Source organism: Ursus americanus, chromosome X, assembly GCF_024610735.1.
Source record: "Ursus americanus isolate L20-20 chromosome X, mUrsAme1.1.p, whole genome shotgun sequence".
Lineage (NCBI taxonomy): Eukaryota > Metazoa > Chordata > Mammalia > Carnivora > Ursidae > Ursus > Ursus americanus.
The window spans coordinates 61405058-61424118 of record NC_142164.1 but is presented as its reverse complement, the minus strand read 5'-3'; the positions used below and the strand labels follow the sequence as shown (position 1 = coordinate 61424118).

The 19061-nt window shown below is 37.8% G+C and overlaps 1 protein-coding gene across 7 annotated transcripts in view; it reads right to left on the bottom strand.

Moving 5' to 3' along the window:
• Window positions 1-19061, bottom strand: part of ATRX (ATRX chromatin remodeler) — a 331172-nt gene that overhangs the window by 245942 nt on the left and 66169 nt on the right. For all 7 annotated transcript variants that reach the window (XM_087860258.1, XM_045801308.2, XM_045801311.2 and 4 more), the window contains one exon: window positions 12151-12263. In XM_087860258.1, the coding sequence (XP_087716384.1) occupies window positions 12151-12263 (113 nt within the window). The remainder of the gene's footprint in view (window positions 1-12150; window positions 12264-19061) is intronic.

Sequence of the window (19061 nt, the reverse complement as noted above, 5' to 3'; positions counted from 1 at the left end):
AACTAATAAAGACTAGAGCAGAAATAAAGGATATATAAACAACAACAACAACAAAAACAGCAGAACAGATGAACGAAACTAAAAGCTGGTTCACTAAAAGAATTAATAAAACTGATGAACAACCAGCCATGCGTAAAAAAAAAGAGAGAGAGAGAGAGAGAGAAAGGATCCAAATAAATGAAATCACTAACAAAAGGGGAGAAATGACAACCAATGCCACAGAAATACAAATAATTATAAGAGAATATTATGAAAAATTACTTGCCAACAAACAGGGCAAACTGGAAGAAATGGATAAATTCCTAGAAACATACAAATTACCAAAACTAAAAAAGAAGAGAAAATTTAAACATATAACACCCAGTGCACCATGCAATATGTGCCCTCCTTAATAACCATCACTGGGTGTTATATGCAAATAATGAATCATGGAACATTGCATCAAAAACTGGGGATGTACTGTATGGTGACTAACATAACAAAATAAAAATTATTTTTAAAAAAATTTAAACAGACTGAGAACCAGCAAAAAAACTGAATCAGTAATCAAAAATCTCCCAACAGGGGTGCCTGGATGGCTCAGTCATTTAAGCATCTGCCTTTGGCTCAGGTCATGATCCCAGCATCCTGGGATCGGGCCCCACAACAGGTTCCCTGCTCAGCAGGGAGTCTACTTCTCCCTCTGCCGCTCCCCCAACTCGTTTTCCCTCTCTCTCTCTCATTCATTCATGCATAAATAAATAAATCTTTAAAAAAAAGGCATGATTAAAAAAAAAAATCTCCCAACAAACAAAACTTCAGGGCCAGATAGCCTCCCAGGGGAATTTTAACAAACACTTAAAGAAGAGTTAATGCCTAGTCTTCTCAAAATGCTCAAAGAGCAGAAAGGGAAGGAAAACATCCAAGATCCTCTTACGAAGCTAGGATTACTTTGATTCCAAGACCACAGAAAGACCCCACTACAAAGGAGAATTACAGGCCAACATCCCTGATGAGGAAGGATGCAAAAATTCTCAAGAAACTAGCAAATCAAATCAAACAGTACATTAAAAGGATTATTCACCAAGCAAATAAAATCAAACAGTACATTAAAAGGATTATTCACCATGATCAAGTGGGATTTATTCCTGGGCTGCAGGGGTGGTTCAATATATGCAAATCAATCAATGTGATAAGCCACATTAATAAAAGAAAGGATAAGAATCATATGATCCTCTCAATAGATGCAGAAAAAGTATTTGACAAAATAAAGCAACCATTCTTGCTCAACAAAGAAGGTATAGATAGAACATACCTTAACATCATAAAGGCCATATACAAAAGACCCACAGCTAATATCCTCAATGCAGAAAAAAGGGCAGTTTTCCTCCACTGTCAGGAACAAGACAGGGATATCCACTCTCACCATTAATATTTAACATACTACTAGAAGTCTTAGTCTCAGTAATCAGACAACAAAAAGAAAGAAAATACATCCAGATCGGCAAGAAAGAAGTCAAACTTTCACTATTTGCAGATGACACAATACTTTATGTAGAAAACCAGAAAGATTCCACAAAACAAATGCTAGAACTAATACAAGAATTCAGAAAAATCCATGTACGGAAATCGGCTGCATTTCTATATACCAATAATGAAGCAAGAGAAAAAAAAAAAAAAAACAAGGAATCATTCCCATTTATAACTGCACCGAAACCCATTAAGATACCTAGGAATAAACCTAACCAAAGAGGTAAAAGATCTGTAAACTATAAAACACTGATGAAAGAAACTAAAGAGGACACAAAGAAATGGAAAAACATTCCATGCTCAAGGATTGAAGAACATACACTGTTAAAATATATTTATTACCTAAAGCAATCTACACATTTAACGCAATCCTTATCAAAATCTACCAGCAGTTTTCACAGAGCTAGAAAAAACAATCCTAAAATTTGCATGGAACCAGAAAAGACCCTGAATAGCCAAAGTAACGTTCAAAAAGAAATCCAAAGCTGGCAGCACCACAATTCCAGACATCAAGCTGTATTACAAAGTTGTAGTGATCAAGACAGTATGGTACTGGCACAAAAACAGACACACAGATCAATGGAACAGAACAGAAAACCCAGAAACAGACTCACAACTACTTGGCGAACTAACCTTCCACAAAGCAGGAAAGAACATCCAATGGACAAAAGACATCCTCTTCAACAAATGGTGCTGGGAAAACTGGACAGCAACATGCAGAAGAATAAAACTGGACCACTTTCCTACACCATATACACAAATAAATTCAAAATGGATGAAAGACCTAAATGTGAGACAGGAAACCAACAAAATCCTAGTGGAGAACACAGGCAGAAACCTCCTTGACCTCGGCCGTAGCAACTTCTTACTAGACATGTTGACTAGAAGCAAAGGAAACAAAAGCAAAAATGAACTATTGGGACTTCATCAAAATAAAAAACTTCTGCACAGCGAAGGAAACAATCAACAAAATTAAAAGGCAGCCCACAGAATAAGAGACGATATTTGCAAATGACATTATCTGATAAAGGCTTAGTATGCAAAATGTATAAAGAACTTATCAAACTCATCACCCAAATAACCCAGTTAAGAAATGGGCAGAAGGCATGAATAGACATTTTCTTAAAGAAGACATCCATGCTATGGTCCTCTGTGCCATAGGGAAGGGAGGGAAAACTGAAGGGGGAGAAATCAGAGAGGGAGAAGAACCATGAGAGACTATGGACTCCAGGAAACAAAATGACGGTCGGGGGGGGGGGGGGTAGCCGGGTGACAGGTATTGAAGAGGGCACATGTTGTGATGAGCACTGGGTGTTTGTTACACGCAACTCATGAATTACTGAACACTACATCAAAAACTAGTGATGAACTATACAGTGGCTAACTGGACATATTAAAAAATAAATTAATTAATTAACAAAAAACTTAAAAAAAAAAGGGACATCCAGACGGCTAAGACACAGGAAAAGATGCTCAACATCACTCATCATCAGGGAAATACAAATCAAAACCACCTCACACCTGTCAGAATGGCTAAAATTAACAACACAGGAAACAATAGACGGTGGTGAGGATGCGAACAAAGGGTAAGTCTTACACTGTTGGTAGGAATGCAAACTGGTGCAGCCACTCTGGAAAACAGTATAAAGGTTCCTCAAAAAGAGAAAACAGACCTACACTATGACCCAAAAATTGCACTACTAGGTATCTACTGAAAGGATACAAAATTACACGACTGAAAGGGTATATGCACCCCAATGTTTACGGCAGCATTATCAACAATAGCCAAACTACAGGGAGAGCCCAAAGACTGATCCACTGACGAATGGATAAAGAAGATGTGGTATATATATATATACAATGGAATATTACTCAGCCATCAAAAAAAGTGAAATCTTGCCATTTCACTGACATTAATGGAGCTAAAGTGTGTTATGCTAAGTGAAATAACTTAGAGAAAGATAAATACTATATGATTTCACTCATATGTGGAATTTAAAAAACAAAACAGATGAATATATGGGAAGGGGGGAAAAAACGGGAGAGGAAAATAAACCACAGGAGACTCTTAATGACAGAGAACAAACTGAGGGTTGATGGAGGGAGGTGGGTGGGGGATGGACTGAATGAGTCACAGGTATTTAGGAGGGTACTTGTAATGAGCGCTGGGTATTATATGTAAGTGATGAATCACTAAATTCTACTCCTGAAACCAGTATTACACTATATGTTAATGAACTAGAATTTAAATAAAAATCTGAACAAAAAAGGGTATTCTACCAACAATGCTATCATTCACAGAAGGATAAAGAGCTCCCAGACAAACAAAACTTAAAGTAATTCATTACTACTAAACCACCCTTAGAAGAAATGCTGAGAGGGACAATCTGAGTGGGAAGGTTACACCATAAGGAGTAAGAAAAACAGGAAGCACAAAAGCAGTAAAATTACGTATATCTAAGAAATAAAAAGAATTCACAAAATAAAAGGATGAAAAATAAAACACCATATATGAAAACATGGTAGGTAAGGGGGAGAGAAAAGTAAAACTTTAGCACGTTCAGAATGGGTTCAAATTTAATCAACCATCAGCTTAATATAGACTGCTATATGAAGAAGATTATACATATAAGCATAATGATAACCACAAGTCAAAAACTGGTAAGAGATGTGCAAAACATAAAGAGAAAGGAATCCAAGCACATCACTAATGAACGGAAGCAAACAATGAGAAGACAGCAAAAGAAGTGAAAAAGAAGTACTACAAAAACAACCATAAAATAGATAACAAAATGGCAATACATACCTATTAATAATGACCTTGAATGTAAATGGACTAAATGCTCCAATCAAAAGACACAGGGTGAAGGAAGGGATAACAAAGCAAGACCCATCTATGTGCTGCGTACAGAAGACTCATTTCAGACCTAAAGACACATGCATATTCAAAGTAAAGGGACAGAAAAACATTTATATGTGAAAGGAAGTGAAAAGAAAGCTGGGGTAGCAATATTTATATAGGACGAAATAAACTTTAGAACATCGACTACAACAAAGGACAAAAAAGGACACTACATAATCATAAAGGGAACAATCCAAAAAGAAAATGTAACAATTGCAAATATATATGAACCCAACAGGGGAGCAACACAAAAACAAAGCAGCTAGTAACAAATATAAAGGAAGTAATTGACAGTAACTCAATAACACTAAGAGAACTTAACCTACATCAATAGATCATCCAAACAAAATATCAAAAAGTAAACACTGGCTTTGAAGGACACATTGGAACACATGAATCCAACAGATATATTCTGAACATTCCATCCTAAAAGCAGAATACACATTCTTTTCACATACACATGGAACATTCCCCACAACAGAGCATACGTTAGGCCACAAACCAAGTCTCCAAAAATTCAAAAAGATGGAAGTCATACTATGGATGCATACTATGCATCTTTTCCAACACTAGCACTATGGAACTAGGAATCGACCACAAGAAAAAAAACTGGAGAGCACATAAACACATGAAGATTAAATAACACACTAATAAACAAAAAATGGGACAATCAAGAAATCAAAGAGAAAATAAAAATAAATGTAAACAAGTGAACACAAAAACACAATGATCCAAAATCTTTCAGATGCAGCCAAAGCTGTTCCAAGAAGGAAGTTTATAGCAAACAAGCCTACCTCAAGAAGTATGAAAAACCTCAAATAAATAACCTAAACTTATACCTAAAGGAGCTAGAAAAAGAATAACAAATGAAACACAGAAACAGCAGAAGGAAATAATAGAAATAAGAACAGAAATAGGGGCACCTGGGTAGCTCAGTCGGTTGAGGGTATGACTCCTGGTTTAGGCTCAGGTCATGATCTTCAGGGTCGGGAGATCAAGACCTGCATCAGGCTCCCCACTCAGTGGGGGGTCAGCTTCCCCTCTGTCCCTCCCCCTGCACACACACGTGCTCGCTCGCTCTCTCTCTCAAATAAATAAGTAAACCTCTAAAAAATAAGAGCAGAAATAAAATAGAAACAAAATACAACAGATCACTGAAACCAGGAGCTGGTAGTTTGAGGAAATCAACAAAATTGAAAAACCTTATCCAGACTCATCAAAAAAATGAGAACTCAAATAAACAAAACTGTAAATAAAAGGAGAAATTACCAACAACACAGAAATACAAAGAATTATAAGAGAATATTATGAAAAAGTATATGCGAACAAACTGGACAACCTACAAGAAGTGGATAAATTCCTAGAAACATAACCTCCCAAAACTGAATCATGAAGAAATAGAAGATTTGAGCAAACTATTACCAGTAATTAGACTGAATCTGTATTCAAAAACAACCAACAAAAAGCCATGACCAGATGGTTTCACAGGTGAATTCTACCAAAGAGTTATAGAGTTAATACCTATTCTTCTCAAACTATTCCAAAAAATAGAAGAGAAAGAAAGCTTTCAAATTCATTCAATCAGGCCAGTGTAATCCTGATACCAAAACCAGATGGAGACTCCACTGAAAAAACAGAACCACAGGGCAATACACCTGGTGAAAAGTGATACAAAATTCCTCAGCAAAATATTAGCAAAGTGAATTCAACAATACATTAAAGAATCATTTACCACGATCAGGCAGGATTTATTCCTGGGATGCAAGGTGAGTCAATATTCACAGATCAGTCAGTGAGATACATCTCATTCAATACAGAAAGGATAAAAACCACACGATAATTTCAAAAGATGCAGAAAAAGGATTTGACAAAGTATGACATCCATTCATGACAAAAACACTCAAAGTAGGTTTAGTGGGAACATACCTCAAAATAATAAAGGCCATTTATGAAAAACCCACAGCTACCATCATCCTTAATGGGGAAAGAACTGGGAGCTTTTCCCCTAAGGTGAGGAACAAAACATGGGATGTCCACTCTCACCACTATTATACAATATAGTACCGCAATTCTTAGCCACAGGAATCAGAAAATAAAAAGAAATAAAAAGCATCCAAATTGGTAAGGAAGAAGACAAACTTTCACAATTTGCAGATAACATGATACTATATAGAGGAAACCCTAAAACCTCCAACAAAAAACTAGTGGAACTGATATACAAATTCAGTAAAGTTGCAGGATACAAAATCAATCTACAGAAGTGTGTTGAATTTCTATACACTAATAATGAAGTACTAGAAAAAATTGAGAAAATAATCCCATTTATAATTTTACCAAAACCAAGAAGATACCTAGGAATAAACCTAACCAAAGAGGCAAAGGATCTGTACTCTGAAAACTAAATAACATTTGTGAAAGAAACTGAACAGGACACAAAGAAATGGAAAAACATTCCATGCTCATGGATTGGAAAAACAAACATTGTTAAAATGTCTATACTAACCAAAGGAATCTAAACATTTAATGCAATCCGTATCAAAATACCAACACAATTTTTCACAGAACTAGACCAATCCTAAAATTTGTATAGAACCAAAGAAGTCCCCAAATAACCAAAGCAATCTTGAAAAGGAAGAACAAAACTGAAGGTATCACAATCACAGATTTCAAGGTATACTACAAAGCGGCAGTAATCAAGAGTATGGTACTGGCACAATGGAATAAAACAGCCCAGAAATAAATCCAAGATTATATGGTTGATTAATTTTCAACAAAGGAGCAAGAATATGCAATGGGAAAACGACTCCTCAACAAATACTAGGAAATCTGAACAGCAACATGCAAAAGAATGAAACTGGACCACTTTCTTATACCACACACAGAAATAAACTCAAAATGCATTAAAGACCTAAATGTGAGACCTGAAACCATAAAAACCCTAGAAGAGAGCACAGGCAGTAATTTCTCTGACATCCACCAGAGCAACATTTTTCTAGATATGTCTTCTGAGGCAAGGGAAACAAAAGCAAAAATAAACTGTTGGAACTACATCAAAGTACAATGCTTCTGCACAGGAAAGGAAACAACCAACAAAACTAAAAGACAGCCTACTGGGTGGGAAAAGATATTTGCAAATGACATATCCAATAATGGGTTAGTATCTAAAATATATAAAGAACTTATACAATCCAACACCCCAAAAAACCCACAGGTAATCCAATTTAAAAATGGGCAAAAGCCATCAACAGACATTTTTCCAACGAATACATACAGATGGCCAAAATGAAAAGATGCTCAACATCACTCATCATCAAGGAAATGCAAATCAAAACCACAATGAGATATCACCTCACACCTGTCAGAATGGATGAAATTTAAAACACAAGAAACCACAAGTGTAGGCAAGGATGTGAAGAAAAAGGAACCCTTGTGCAATGTTGCTGGGACTGCAAACTGTGCATATAGATGTTCCTCAAAAAATTAAAAATAGAATTACCATATGATCCAGTAATTCCACTACTGGGTATTTATCCCAAAAATACAAAAACACTAATTTGAAAAGATACGTGCACACCTATGTTTATTGCAGTATTATTTACAATAGTCAATATGTGGAAGCAACCCAAGTGTCTATCAACAGATGAATAAAGACAATGTGGTATGTAAATACAATGGGATATTACTCAGCCATACAAAAGAATGAAATCTTACCATTTGCAATACCATGGATGGATCTAGAGGATATAGTGCTAAGCAAAATAAACCAGTCAGAGAAAGATAAATACCATATGATTTCACTCGTATGTGGAATTTAAGAAACAAAACAAAGGAAAAAAGTGACAAACAAAAGAGAACCAACTGGTGGTTACCAGAGAGGAGGTGGGTAGGTCAAGTAAGCGATAGGGACTAAGAGTACTCTTAATGTGTAGAATTGTTGGATCACTATATTGTACACCTGAAAATAATATAAAACTGTATGTTAATTATACTGGAATTTAAAAATAATTAAAAAATAAAAGTATCAATATCAACTCATGAAAATATTAACACATATATCCACTTTCTCTGTGAAAGAGCCTGTAACCAAAGATATCCTGGTGGCAACGAGAACATCATACAACCAGATCTTGGTTTCTAAATACAGTATCTCACTAAAAGGAATTGGAACTCCTTGGAGAAATAACAGATTTCAGAAAGTAATGAAGTGCTCTAGGATGATGATTTGTAAAAAGGTCAGCAAGAACCATACAGAAGGGGCTCCCACTTGCCAACAGTAACACAAAAGAACACTGAAATAAAGAATGATAGAGATATTAACGAAGAAAGAAAGAATATTAGTATATACAAATTAAACAAATAAAGAGAGAATAGAATGTAAAGCCCTGCCGTATACTTGTAGTAATATATCAACTAAAACATACAAGTAATAACAGATTATTCAGCATTTGGAACCCATCAAAGTAATATATCATTCAGGCAAGAGTCATGAATGGATACTGTGGTATGCAGAATTTCTACATATGGCCCCCAAGACTTCATGCTCCCTCATCTCCAGAACCTATGAATGTGAGGAAATGCCACTTCCATGATTGTACTATGTAAAATGGCACCACTGACCTTAAAAATTGGAGAGGGTGGTTAAAAGGGATTTGGCTAGTGTAATCACATGAGTCCTTAACAATAGGTAAATTTCTCCAGATGATGGCTGAAGAAGTAAGCAAAAGAGAGAGATTCAAAAGCATGAGAAAAACTCAACGTGCTGGTTTTGAATATGGAGGGGGCCATGTGAGAAGAAATACAAACAGCCTTAAGCTAAGAGAGAGGATCCTGGCCAACAGCCAGCAAGAAATGGGAACCTCAGACCTACAACCATAAGGACTTGAATTCTGCCAACAACCTAAATGAGCAAGGAAATGGATTTTTCCACAGAGCTTGCAGAAAGGAACACAGTCTCAACGACACTTTCACTTCAGCCTTGTGAGTCCCTTTGGAGAGCCCAGAAAGGTTCACTGGACTCCTGACCTACAGAACTGTGAAATAATACATTTCGATTATTATAAGCTGCCATGTTTGTGGTTATTTGCAAGAGAAAACACATAAGTTAACTTTTGATAATGAAAAAGAATACCTAAATAGTTTCACAGTAATATCCTACAAATTACTTATTAATTACAAAGGAATAAATCATAAGCTTATAGTGGATTAATCCAGCATAACAACCACGGTTGCTTAACCTAAGTTAACATCACTAATAAAAGAAAAAAATTACAGGTCCGCCTGGGTGGCGTAGTCAGTTAAGCATCTGCCTTCAGCTCAAGCATCATCCCAGGGTCCTGGGATCAAGCCCTGCATCAGGCTCCTTGCTCAGCAGGGGACCTGCTTCTCCCTCTCCTTGCCACTCCCACTGCTTGTGCACTTGCATGTACTCTCTCTCTCTGTCAAATAAATAAAATCTTCAAAAAACTAAAATAAAGCTTTAAAAAAAAGAAAAAATTACATCATGTGCCTTGTGATATGATGTAGTGACAAGAACACAACACCACATATTAACCACAACAAAAATAAATAACCTGAATCTAATTATAACTAATCAGACAAATTCACATAAAGGGTCACCAATGTAATAGACCTGTACATTTCAAAAGTATCATGGCTCCAACAGACAAAGAAATGGTTTTACAATTAAAAAGACTAAAGAGGGGTGCCTGGGTAGCTCAGACAATTAATCATCCAACTCTTGGTTTTAGCTCAGGTCATGATCTCATGGGTGGTGACATCGAGCCCACCATCCATATTCAGCAGAGTCTGCTTGAGACTCTTTCCCCCTTCCTCTCCCTCCCACTCTGCTCTCACATGCACATGTGCTTGCTCTCTCGCTGTCTCTTTCTCTCAAATAAATAACCATAATATTTTAAAAAATAAAATTAAAATAAAAAGACTAAAGAGACAACTATATGCTATCTTCTATATGCTATCTATATATGTTATCTTCAACTGGATACTTGACTTGGTAGGAAAAATTTACCTATAAAAACACTGTGGGGGGGGGCGCCTGGGTGGCACAGCGGTTAAGCGTCTGCCTTCGGCTCAGGGCGTGATCCAGGCGTTACGGGATCGAGCCCCACATCAGGCTCCTCCGCTATGAGCCTGCTTCTTCCTCTCCCACTACCCTTGCTTGTGTTCCCTCTCTCACTGGCTGTCTCTATCTCTGTCAAATAAATAAATAAAATCTTTAAAAAAAAAACCACTGTTGGGGCAATTTTTGAATTAAGAATAAGGACTATGTGGGGCGCCTGGTTGGCTCAGTCGTTAAGGACTATGTGGGGCGCCTGGTTGGCTCAGTCGTTAAGTGTCTGCCTTCGGCTCAGGGCGTGATCCCAGGGTCCTGGGATCAAGCCCCGCAACGGGCTCCCTGCTCCACTGGGAGCCTGCTTCTTCCTCTCCCACTCCCTCTGCTTGTGTTCCCTCTCTTGCTGGCTGTCTCTCTCTCTGTCAAATAAATAAATAAAATCTTTAAAAATTTTAAAAAAAGAATAAGGACTATGGATTAGGTAACACTATATATTTAGTTTTACCTACCTACTTACCCTTCCCATTATTCAATAATTCCTATATTTTGGTGTTGCCATTTCAAATTATTTTCCTTCTGATTTAAGAAAACCCTTTAGTATTTCATCTACTGTAGGTCTACTGACATGATGGAGTTCTTACTTTTTGTTTATATTAATTCCACCTTCACTTTTCAAAGATGCTTTCACTGAATATACAGTTTCAAGTTGGCAATTATTTTCATTTGGTACTTTAAAGAAATCATTTCATATCATGTAGCTTCTGCCATTCACATTGTTAACTGTACTATCATTGTTATTGCTGTTCCTTTGAAAGTAATGATTTTTTTCCTATGTGCTTATAAATTTTTCTGTTTTTTTGTTCTTTAGGAGTTTAATTAGGATACATCTAGTTATAGTTTTCTTTATATTTATCCTGCTTGAGGTTCACAGAGTTTCATGACTCTATTGCTTGATGCCTTTCATCACTTTCAGAAAATGCTCAGCTAGGTTTCTGACCCATTCTATCTTTTCTTCCCTTCTGGGATTCTAATTACACATATGGTTGAACTTCTCACTGTGGTCTACCTCTCTTATACTTTGTGTACATACTGTATTTGTGGTGTACATGCACTGTGCATGTGTGCGTGTGTGTGCGTGTGTGTCTGTGTGTGTGTGTATTCAGCTCTCATATATGTAGCTACCCTCGAAAACCTCAAAAGTGATCATCACATGATACAGGATACTTTTAAAAAGGAAAAAAAGGAAATAGAAAGGAGGTACTGAGTCTTTTTTATTTAAAAAATGCACCGATTCTACTCAGAGAACTTATCAAACAATGTAAAAATTTAACTCATACAATGTAAAAATTTAACTCATAATATGCAAATAACTAAAATAATACATTTCTATACTGCTCCCACCTCTTCTAACACAACCTATTTTTCATAGTGAACATTTATCACCCACTCTATAAGAGATCTCCATTATGCATAAAACCATAGCGCATCCTCCTCTAAGCACTTATAACCATACAACCTTACATTTTACTTATCTGAATTAAAATCTCCAATATCAGATTTTAGCTAAACACTAGATTCAGAAGAGCTAATAAAACCTTCAATAGCTGCTCCCTCCCAAAACTAAATGGAAAATAGACTAGAAGATATTGCACATTATTTCTCAATTTACCTGTGCTTTGGTTCATCACAAGTCTTGGAGGAGAACTTGTTTCTTCAGAATCTTCTGATGAGTGTGCCAGGAAGTCATGAAGCTTCTGCACCAATGTATTCAACTTGCTTTCACTACCAAAACAAAAATTTAAAGAACTTCTTTAATTAGCCTGTCACATATCTAATCAAATGTAAAGTTCTAACAAACTAAAAACATACCTAAACTGTAAGTGGTCTGGAAGAATGCATATTCAAAACAAAACTAAAAGAAAATGAATTTTCATTATTTCACTGAAGATTTGAAAACATGAGTAGAATGTTGTTGAGATTTTGCTTTACATCATTTAAAATAATAACTGAGTAATGTACAAATATATTTACTGAACACTTACTCCCTGGAAGGCTTCTGTATTTTGTTAATCACTCTATCTTCTGCTTGTCACAGAATAATTGTATAAGTGACAAAAAGATGAAGAAAATCTAAAACAGGACTTAGAAGAGTCCACAGATTCCCAGGGAAATATTTATGTAACTAAATTGTTATAGCATATCCTGCTGTTATATAATAGATATATCTGTAATCCAACAGATTTATAAAAGTTAAAACCTTAAAAGAATGCACAAAATAAACAAGTACCCCATTTCCAATACAGGATTTTCTAAACTTAAAAGAGCGAAAATAGATAAAATTGATTTGACTGAAATTCAAAACTTGTGTGTATCAAAAGATATCATCAAAAGTGAAGAGACAAGCCATACAACTGAAGAAAACTATTTTCAAATCACATATCTGAAAAGGTAGTAATATCGTTTTGCATAATACATATATCCTTCAAATAAGATGATATATCTCCTTTAAAGGATTTTTATCCTTTTTATAAAGAATTTTTATAATTAAACAATAAAAAGAGAAAGGACCCAATTCAAAAATGGGCAAAGGACACAGATATACACTTCTCCAAAGAAGATGTACAAAGCGCCAGTAAAGACATAAAAAATGTTCAAGATTATTAGTCATTAGAAAAATGCAAATAAAAACCACAACAAGATACTATTTTACACTCATTAGGGTGATTATAATTTTTTAAATGAAAAATAAGGCAAGGGTATAGAGTAACTGGAATCCACATACATTGCTGATGGAGATGTAAAATGATGCATCATTGTGAAAAGGTTTAGTAGTAACTCAAAAAGATAGAGTTAAGAGTTACTGATGACTCAGTAACTGCATTATTGGATATATATCCAAAACAATGAAATCATATGTCTACACAAAAAATACTGTACACAAATGGTCATGGCAGCAATATTCATAATAGCCAAAAAAGTAGAAAGTACCCAAATGTCTACCAACTGACAAATAAACAATGGAATATTATGTCCCGATAAAAAGGAATAAAATATACATACATGCTAAAACATGGATGACACCTGGAAACATTATGCTAAAAAAGGAAAATGCAAAATGCCACATATTGGATTATTATATTTCATATATGCAGATTTGAAAACATGGGTGTATATATGAAATATACATATATGAAATGTCCAGAATAAGCACTTTCTATAGAGACATTAAGATCAGTGATTGCCAGGAGATGGAGAGAGTGGGGTACTGGGAGGTACGGGCTAGTTTGGGGGCAATGAAAATGTTCTAGAATTACAAAGTGTGACAGTTGCACAATATTGTAAATTTTCTAAAAAAAAAAAAAAAGAATTATAAACTAAATTGGTTTAAATAGTGAATTTTATGTAAACTTTCTCAATAAAAATGCAAAGGAAGAAATTCAAGAACATACCTATGTATTTACATAAAAATAAAACTTATGCATACACTTCCAAAGATATCCATAACCAAAATGTAAAATGCAAATAACTTGAAAATAAGGAGATAAAAACATCCTCATATTTTAAAAAATACTAAAGTCATAGTAGATAAATGAATAAAAGACAGAAACAATATTTAAAAAGGGAATACAGGAGTTAAGATGGCGGAGGAGTAGGAGACACCTTTTTCAGCCGGTCCCCCAAGTCGAGCTGGATAGGTACCAGACCAGCCTAAACAACCACGGAACCAGCCTGAGACGCAGGAAGATGCATCTGGATCTCTACAAATGAACATCTCCAGTGCTGAGTATTGAGGTACCAAGCGGGGAGCCATGAAACCGCGCACAGATATCGGAAGATAAACGGAAGGGGGAGGGAGCCGCCGCATTCGGGCACCGGGAAGCGGTAGCCACTTGCACAGGAGAGCGGGCGGGGCTCGCGAACAGCACCGCAAAACAGCAGACTGAGACCATGAGCCGGGTGCGCGCGCCACCAGGCATCTCGCAGAACACCGGAATCCCGGTGCGCTCCGTGGATCCAGACTGAGACCAGGAGCTTCCGGAGCGCGCGCGGGGTGGCTGGCGGCTGGCGGCGTTAGAAACACAAAGGACAGAGACACGCCGGCCCTGGAAGTGAGGGCAGGGACGCCAGGTGTGGGGCGCACATCCCGGGACGCTGCAGGGTTGAGCAGCACCAACAGTAACAGAGTGAAAGTGGCCAGAACATTAGTAGAGAACGGGCCGCAATCCCTCTGTTCTGTGACAGAGGCTGAAATTCGGCCGCTGCTGCTCTCTCAGAAGAGGCACAGCAAACCGCCAGGGAAAGTCGCCAGAGAACAAAAGCCTGGAAATACCGGCTCAGAGAGTGCCCATCCCCATCCCCCCTCGCAGGGGACACGGAGACTCTACCCAGACAGGGTTGCCTGAGTATCAGCGCGGCAGGCAACTCCCCCAGAACACAGAAGGCAGGCTGAAAAATCAAGAAGCCCACAACCCGGGCGCCTGGATGGCGCAGTCATGGAGCGCCATTTCGGCTTAGGGCGTGATCCCGGCGTTCCGGAAAAGAGTCCCTCATCGGGCTCCTCCGCTGGGAGCCTGCTTCTTCCTCTCCCAATCCCCTGCTTCTGGTCCCTCTCTCGCTGGTTGGCTGCCACATAAATAAATAAATAAAATCTTTAAAGAAGAAGCCCACATCCCTAAGATCCCTATAAAACAAGGGGCACGGCCTGGGACCCAGTCAATAATTTGGGCTCTGGACAACCCCGCATCCTCTCCTCATCAGAATGACAAGAAGGAGAAGCCCCCCCCAGCAAAGAAAAGACAGTGAGTCTGTGGCCTCTGCCACAGAAATTATGGATATGGATGTAACCAAAGTATCAGAAATGGAATTCAGAGTAACGATGGTAAAAATGATGAGTAAAATTGAAAAAACTATTAACGTAAAGGTTACTGAGAATATAGAATCCCCAAGGACAGAAATGAGAGCGAATCTGACAGAAATTAAAAATTCTATGAGCCAAATGCAGGCAAAACTAGAGTTTCTGACGGCCAGGGTCACCGAAGCAGAGGAACGCGTTAGTGAATTGGAGGATGGGTTAATAGAGGAAAAAAACAAAATAGAAGCTGCTCTTAAAAAAATCCACGCCCACGAATGTAGGTTACGGGAGATTACTGACTCAATGAAACCATCCAATGTCAGAATCATCGGCATCCCCGAGGGGGTGGAGAAAAACGGAGGTCTAGAAGAGATATTTGAACAAATTGTAGCTGAAAACTTCCCTAATCTAGCAAGGGAAACAAACATTCGTTTCCAAGAGGCAGAGAGGACCCCTCCCAAGCTCAACCATGACAAACTTACGCCACGTCACGTCATAGTGAATTTCGCAAATATTAGATCCAAGGATACAGTATTGAAAGCGGCCAGGGCAAAGAAATTTCTCACGGACCAGGCAAAGGCATCAGAATTACGTCAGACCTGTCTACACAGACCTGGAATGAGAGAAAGGGTTGGGGGGGGCATTTTTAAAGCTCTTTCAGAGAAAAACATGCAGTCAAGGATCCTTTATCCAGCAAGGCTGTCATTCAGAATTGATGGAGAAATAAAGACATTCCAGAATCGCCAGTCATTAAGAAATTTCGTAACCACGAAACCAGCCCTACAGGAGATATTAAGGGGGGGTTCTATAAAGGTAAAAAGGCCCCAAGAGTAATACAGAACAGAAAGTCACAACCGATACAAACAAAGACTTTACTGGCAACATGGCGTCATTAAAATTCTATCTCTCAGTTCTTAGTGTCAATGTAAATGGTTTAAACGCTCCCATATAAAGCCACAGGGTTGCAGATTGGATAAAAAGAAATGACCCATCCATTTGCTGTCTACAAGAGACTCATTTCGAACCCAAAGATGCATTCAGAATGAGAGTAAGGGGATGGAGTACCATCTTTCATACAAATGGACCTCAAAAGAAAGCTGGGGTAGCAATTCTCATATCAGATAGACTGGATTTTAAATTAGAGACTATAGTTAGAGACACAGAAGGACACTATATTATTCTTAAGGGAAGTATTCAACAAGTGGATATGACAATTATAAATATCTATGCCCCCAACAGGGGAGCAGCAAGATACACAAGCCAACTCTTAACCAGAATAAAGAGATGTATAGATAAAAATACATTAATAGTAGGGGACCTCAACATTCCACTATCAGAAATAGACAGAACACCCTGGCAAAGACCAAGCAAAGAATCAAAGGCTTTGAATGCCATACTCGACGAGTTGGACCTCACAGATATATATAGAACACTACAACCCAGAACCAAAGAATACTCATTGTATTCTAATGCCCATGGAACATTCTCAAGAATAGACCATGTTCTGGGACACAAAACAGGTCTCAACCGATACCAAAAGATTGAAATTATCCCCTGCATATGCTCAGACCACAATGCTCTGAAATTGGAACTCAACCACAAGGAAAAATTTGGAAGAAACTCAAACACTTGGAGACTAAGAACCATCCTGCTCAGGAACGACTTGATAAACCAGGAAATCAAAAATCAAATTAAAAAATTTATGGAGACCAACGAGAATAAAAACACAACGGTCCAAAACCTATGGGATACTGCAAAGGCAGTCCTAAGGGGGAAATACATAGCCATCCAAGCCTCATTCAAAAGAATAGAAAAATCTAAAATGCAGTTTTTGTATTCTCACCTCATGAAGCTGGAACAGCAACAGAGGGACAGGCCTAATACACGCACGAGGAAGCAGTTAACCAAGATGAGAGCAGAAATCAATGAATTAGAAACCAGAAGCACAGTAGAGCAAATCAACAGGACTAGAAGCTGGTTCTTTGAGAGAATCAATAAAATTGACAGACCACTGGCAAGACTTATCCAAGAGAAAAGAAAAAGGACCCAAATTATTAAAATTATGAATGAAAAAGGACAGGTCATGACCAACACCAATGAAATTGGAAGGATTATTAGAAACTACTATCAACAGCTATATGCCAAAAAACTGAGCAATCTGGAAGAGATGGAGGCCTTCCTGGAAACCTATAAACTACCAAGACTGAAACAGGAAGAAATTGATTTCTTTTTTTTTCTTAAAGATTTATTTATTTATTTGACAGAGATAGAGACAGCCAGCGAGAGAGGGAACACAAGCAGGGGAAGTGGGAGAGGAAGAAGCAGGCTCACAGCAGAAGAGCCTGATGTGGGGCTCGATCCCGAAACGCGGAGATCACGCCCTGAGCTGAAGGCAGACGTTTAACCGCTGTGCCACCCAGGCGCCCCAAAAATTGATTTCTTAAACAGGCCAATTAATTATGAAGAGATTGAGTCAGTGATAAACAACCTTCCAAATACCAAAACTCCAGGCCCGGATGGTTTTCCTGGGGATTTCTACCAAACATTCAAAGAAGAAATAATACCTATTCTCCTAAAGCTATTTCAAAAAATAGAAACAGGGGGCACCTGGGTGGCACAGCGGTTAAGCATCTGCCTTCGGCTCAGGGCGTGATCCTGGCGTTCTGGGATCGACCCCCACATCAGGCTCCTCCGCTATGAGCCTGCTTCTTCCTCTCCCACTCCCCCTGCTTGTGTTCCCTCTCTCGCTGGCTGTCTCTATCTCTGTCAAATAAATAAATAAAATCTTTAAAAAAAAAAAAATAGAAACAGAAGGAAAGCTACTAAACTCATTCTATGAGGCCAATATTACCTTGATCCCCAAACCAGGCAAAGACCCCATCAAAAAGGAGAATTACAGACCGATTTCCCTAATGAATATGGACGCCAAAATCCTCAACAAGATCCTTGCTAATAGAATCCAACAGTACATTAAAAGGATTATCCATCATGACCAAGTGAGATTCATACCTGGGATGCAAGCGTGGTTCAACATTCGCAAATCAATCAGCGTGATACATCATATCAACAAGAAAAGACTCAGGAACCATATGATCCTCTCGATTGATGTAGAAAAAGCATTTGACAAAATACAGCATCCTTTCCTGATGAAAACCTTTCAGAGTGTAGGATTAGAGGGTACATTTCTCAATCTCATAAAAGCCATCTATGAAAAGCCTACAGCAGATATTATTCTCAATGGTTAAAAGCTGGAAGCCTTTCCCTTAAGATCAGGAACTCGACAAGGATGCCCACTCTCGCCACTATTATTCAACATAGTACTAGAAGTCCTTGCCACAGCAATCAGACAACAAAAAGGGATCAAAGGTATCTAAATCGGCAGAGAAGAAGTCAAAATGTCTCTCTTCGCAGATGACATGATACTCTATATGGAAAACCCAAAAGAAGCCACACCAAAACTATTAGAATTTATAGAGCAATTCAGTAATGTGGCGGGATACAAAATCAATACTCAGAAATCAGTTGCATTTCTATACACGAATAACGAGACTGAAGAAAGAGAAATTAGGGAATCCATTCCATTTACAATAGCACCAAAAACCATATGTTACCTTGGAATTAACTTAACCAGAGACGTAAAGGACCTATATTCTAGAAACTATAAATCACTCTTGAAAGACATTGAGGAAGACATAAAAAGATGGAAAGATATTCCATGCTCATGGATC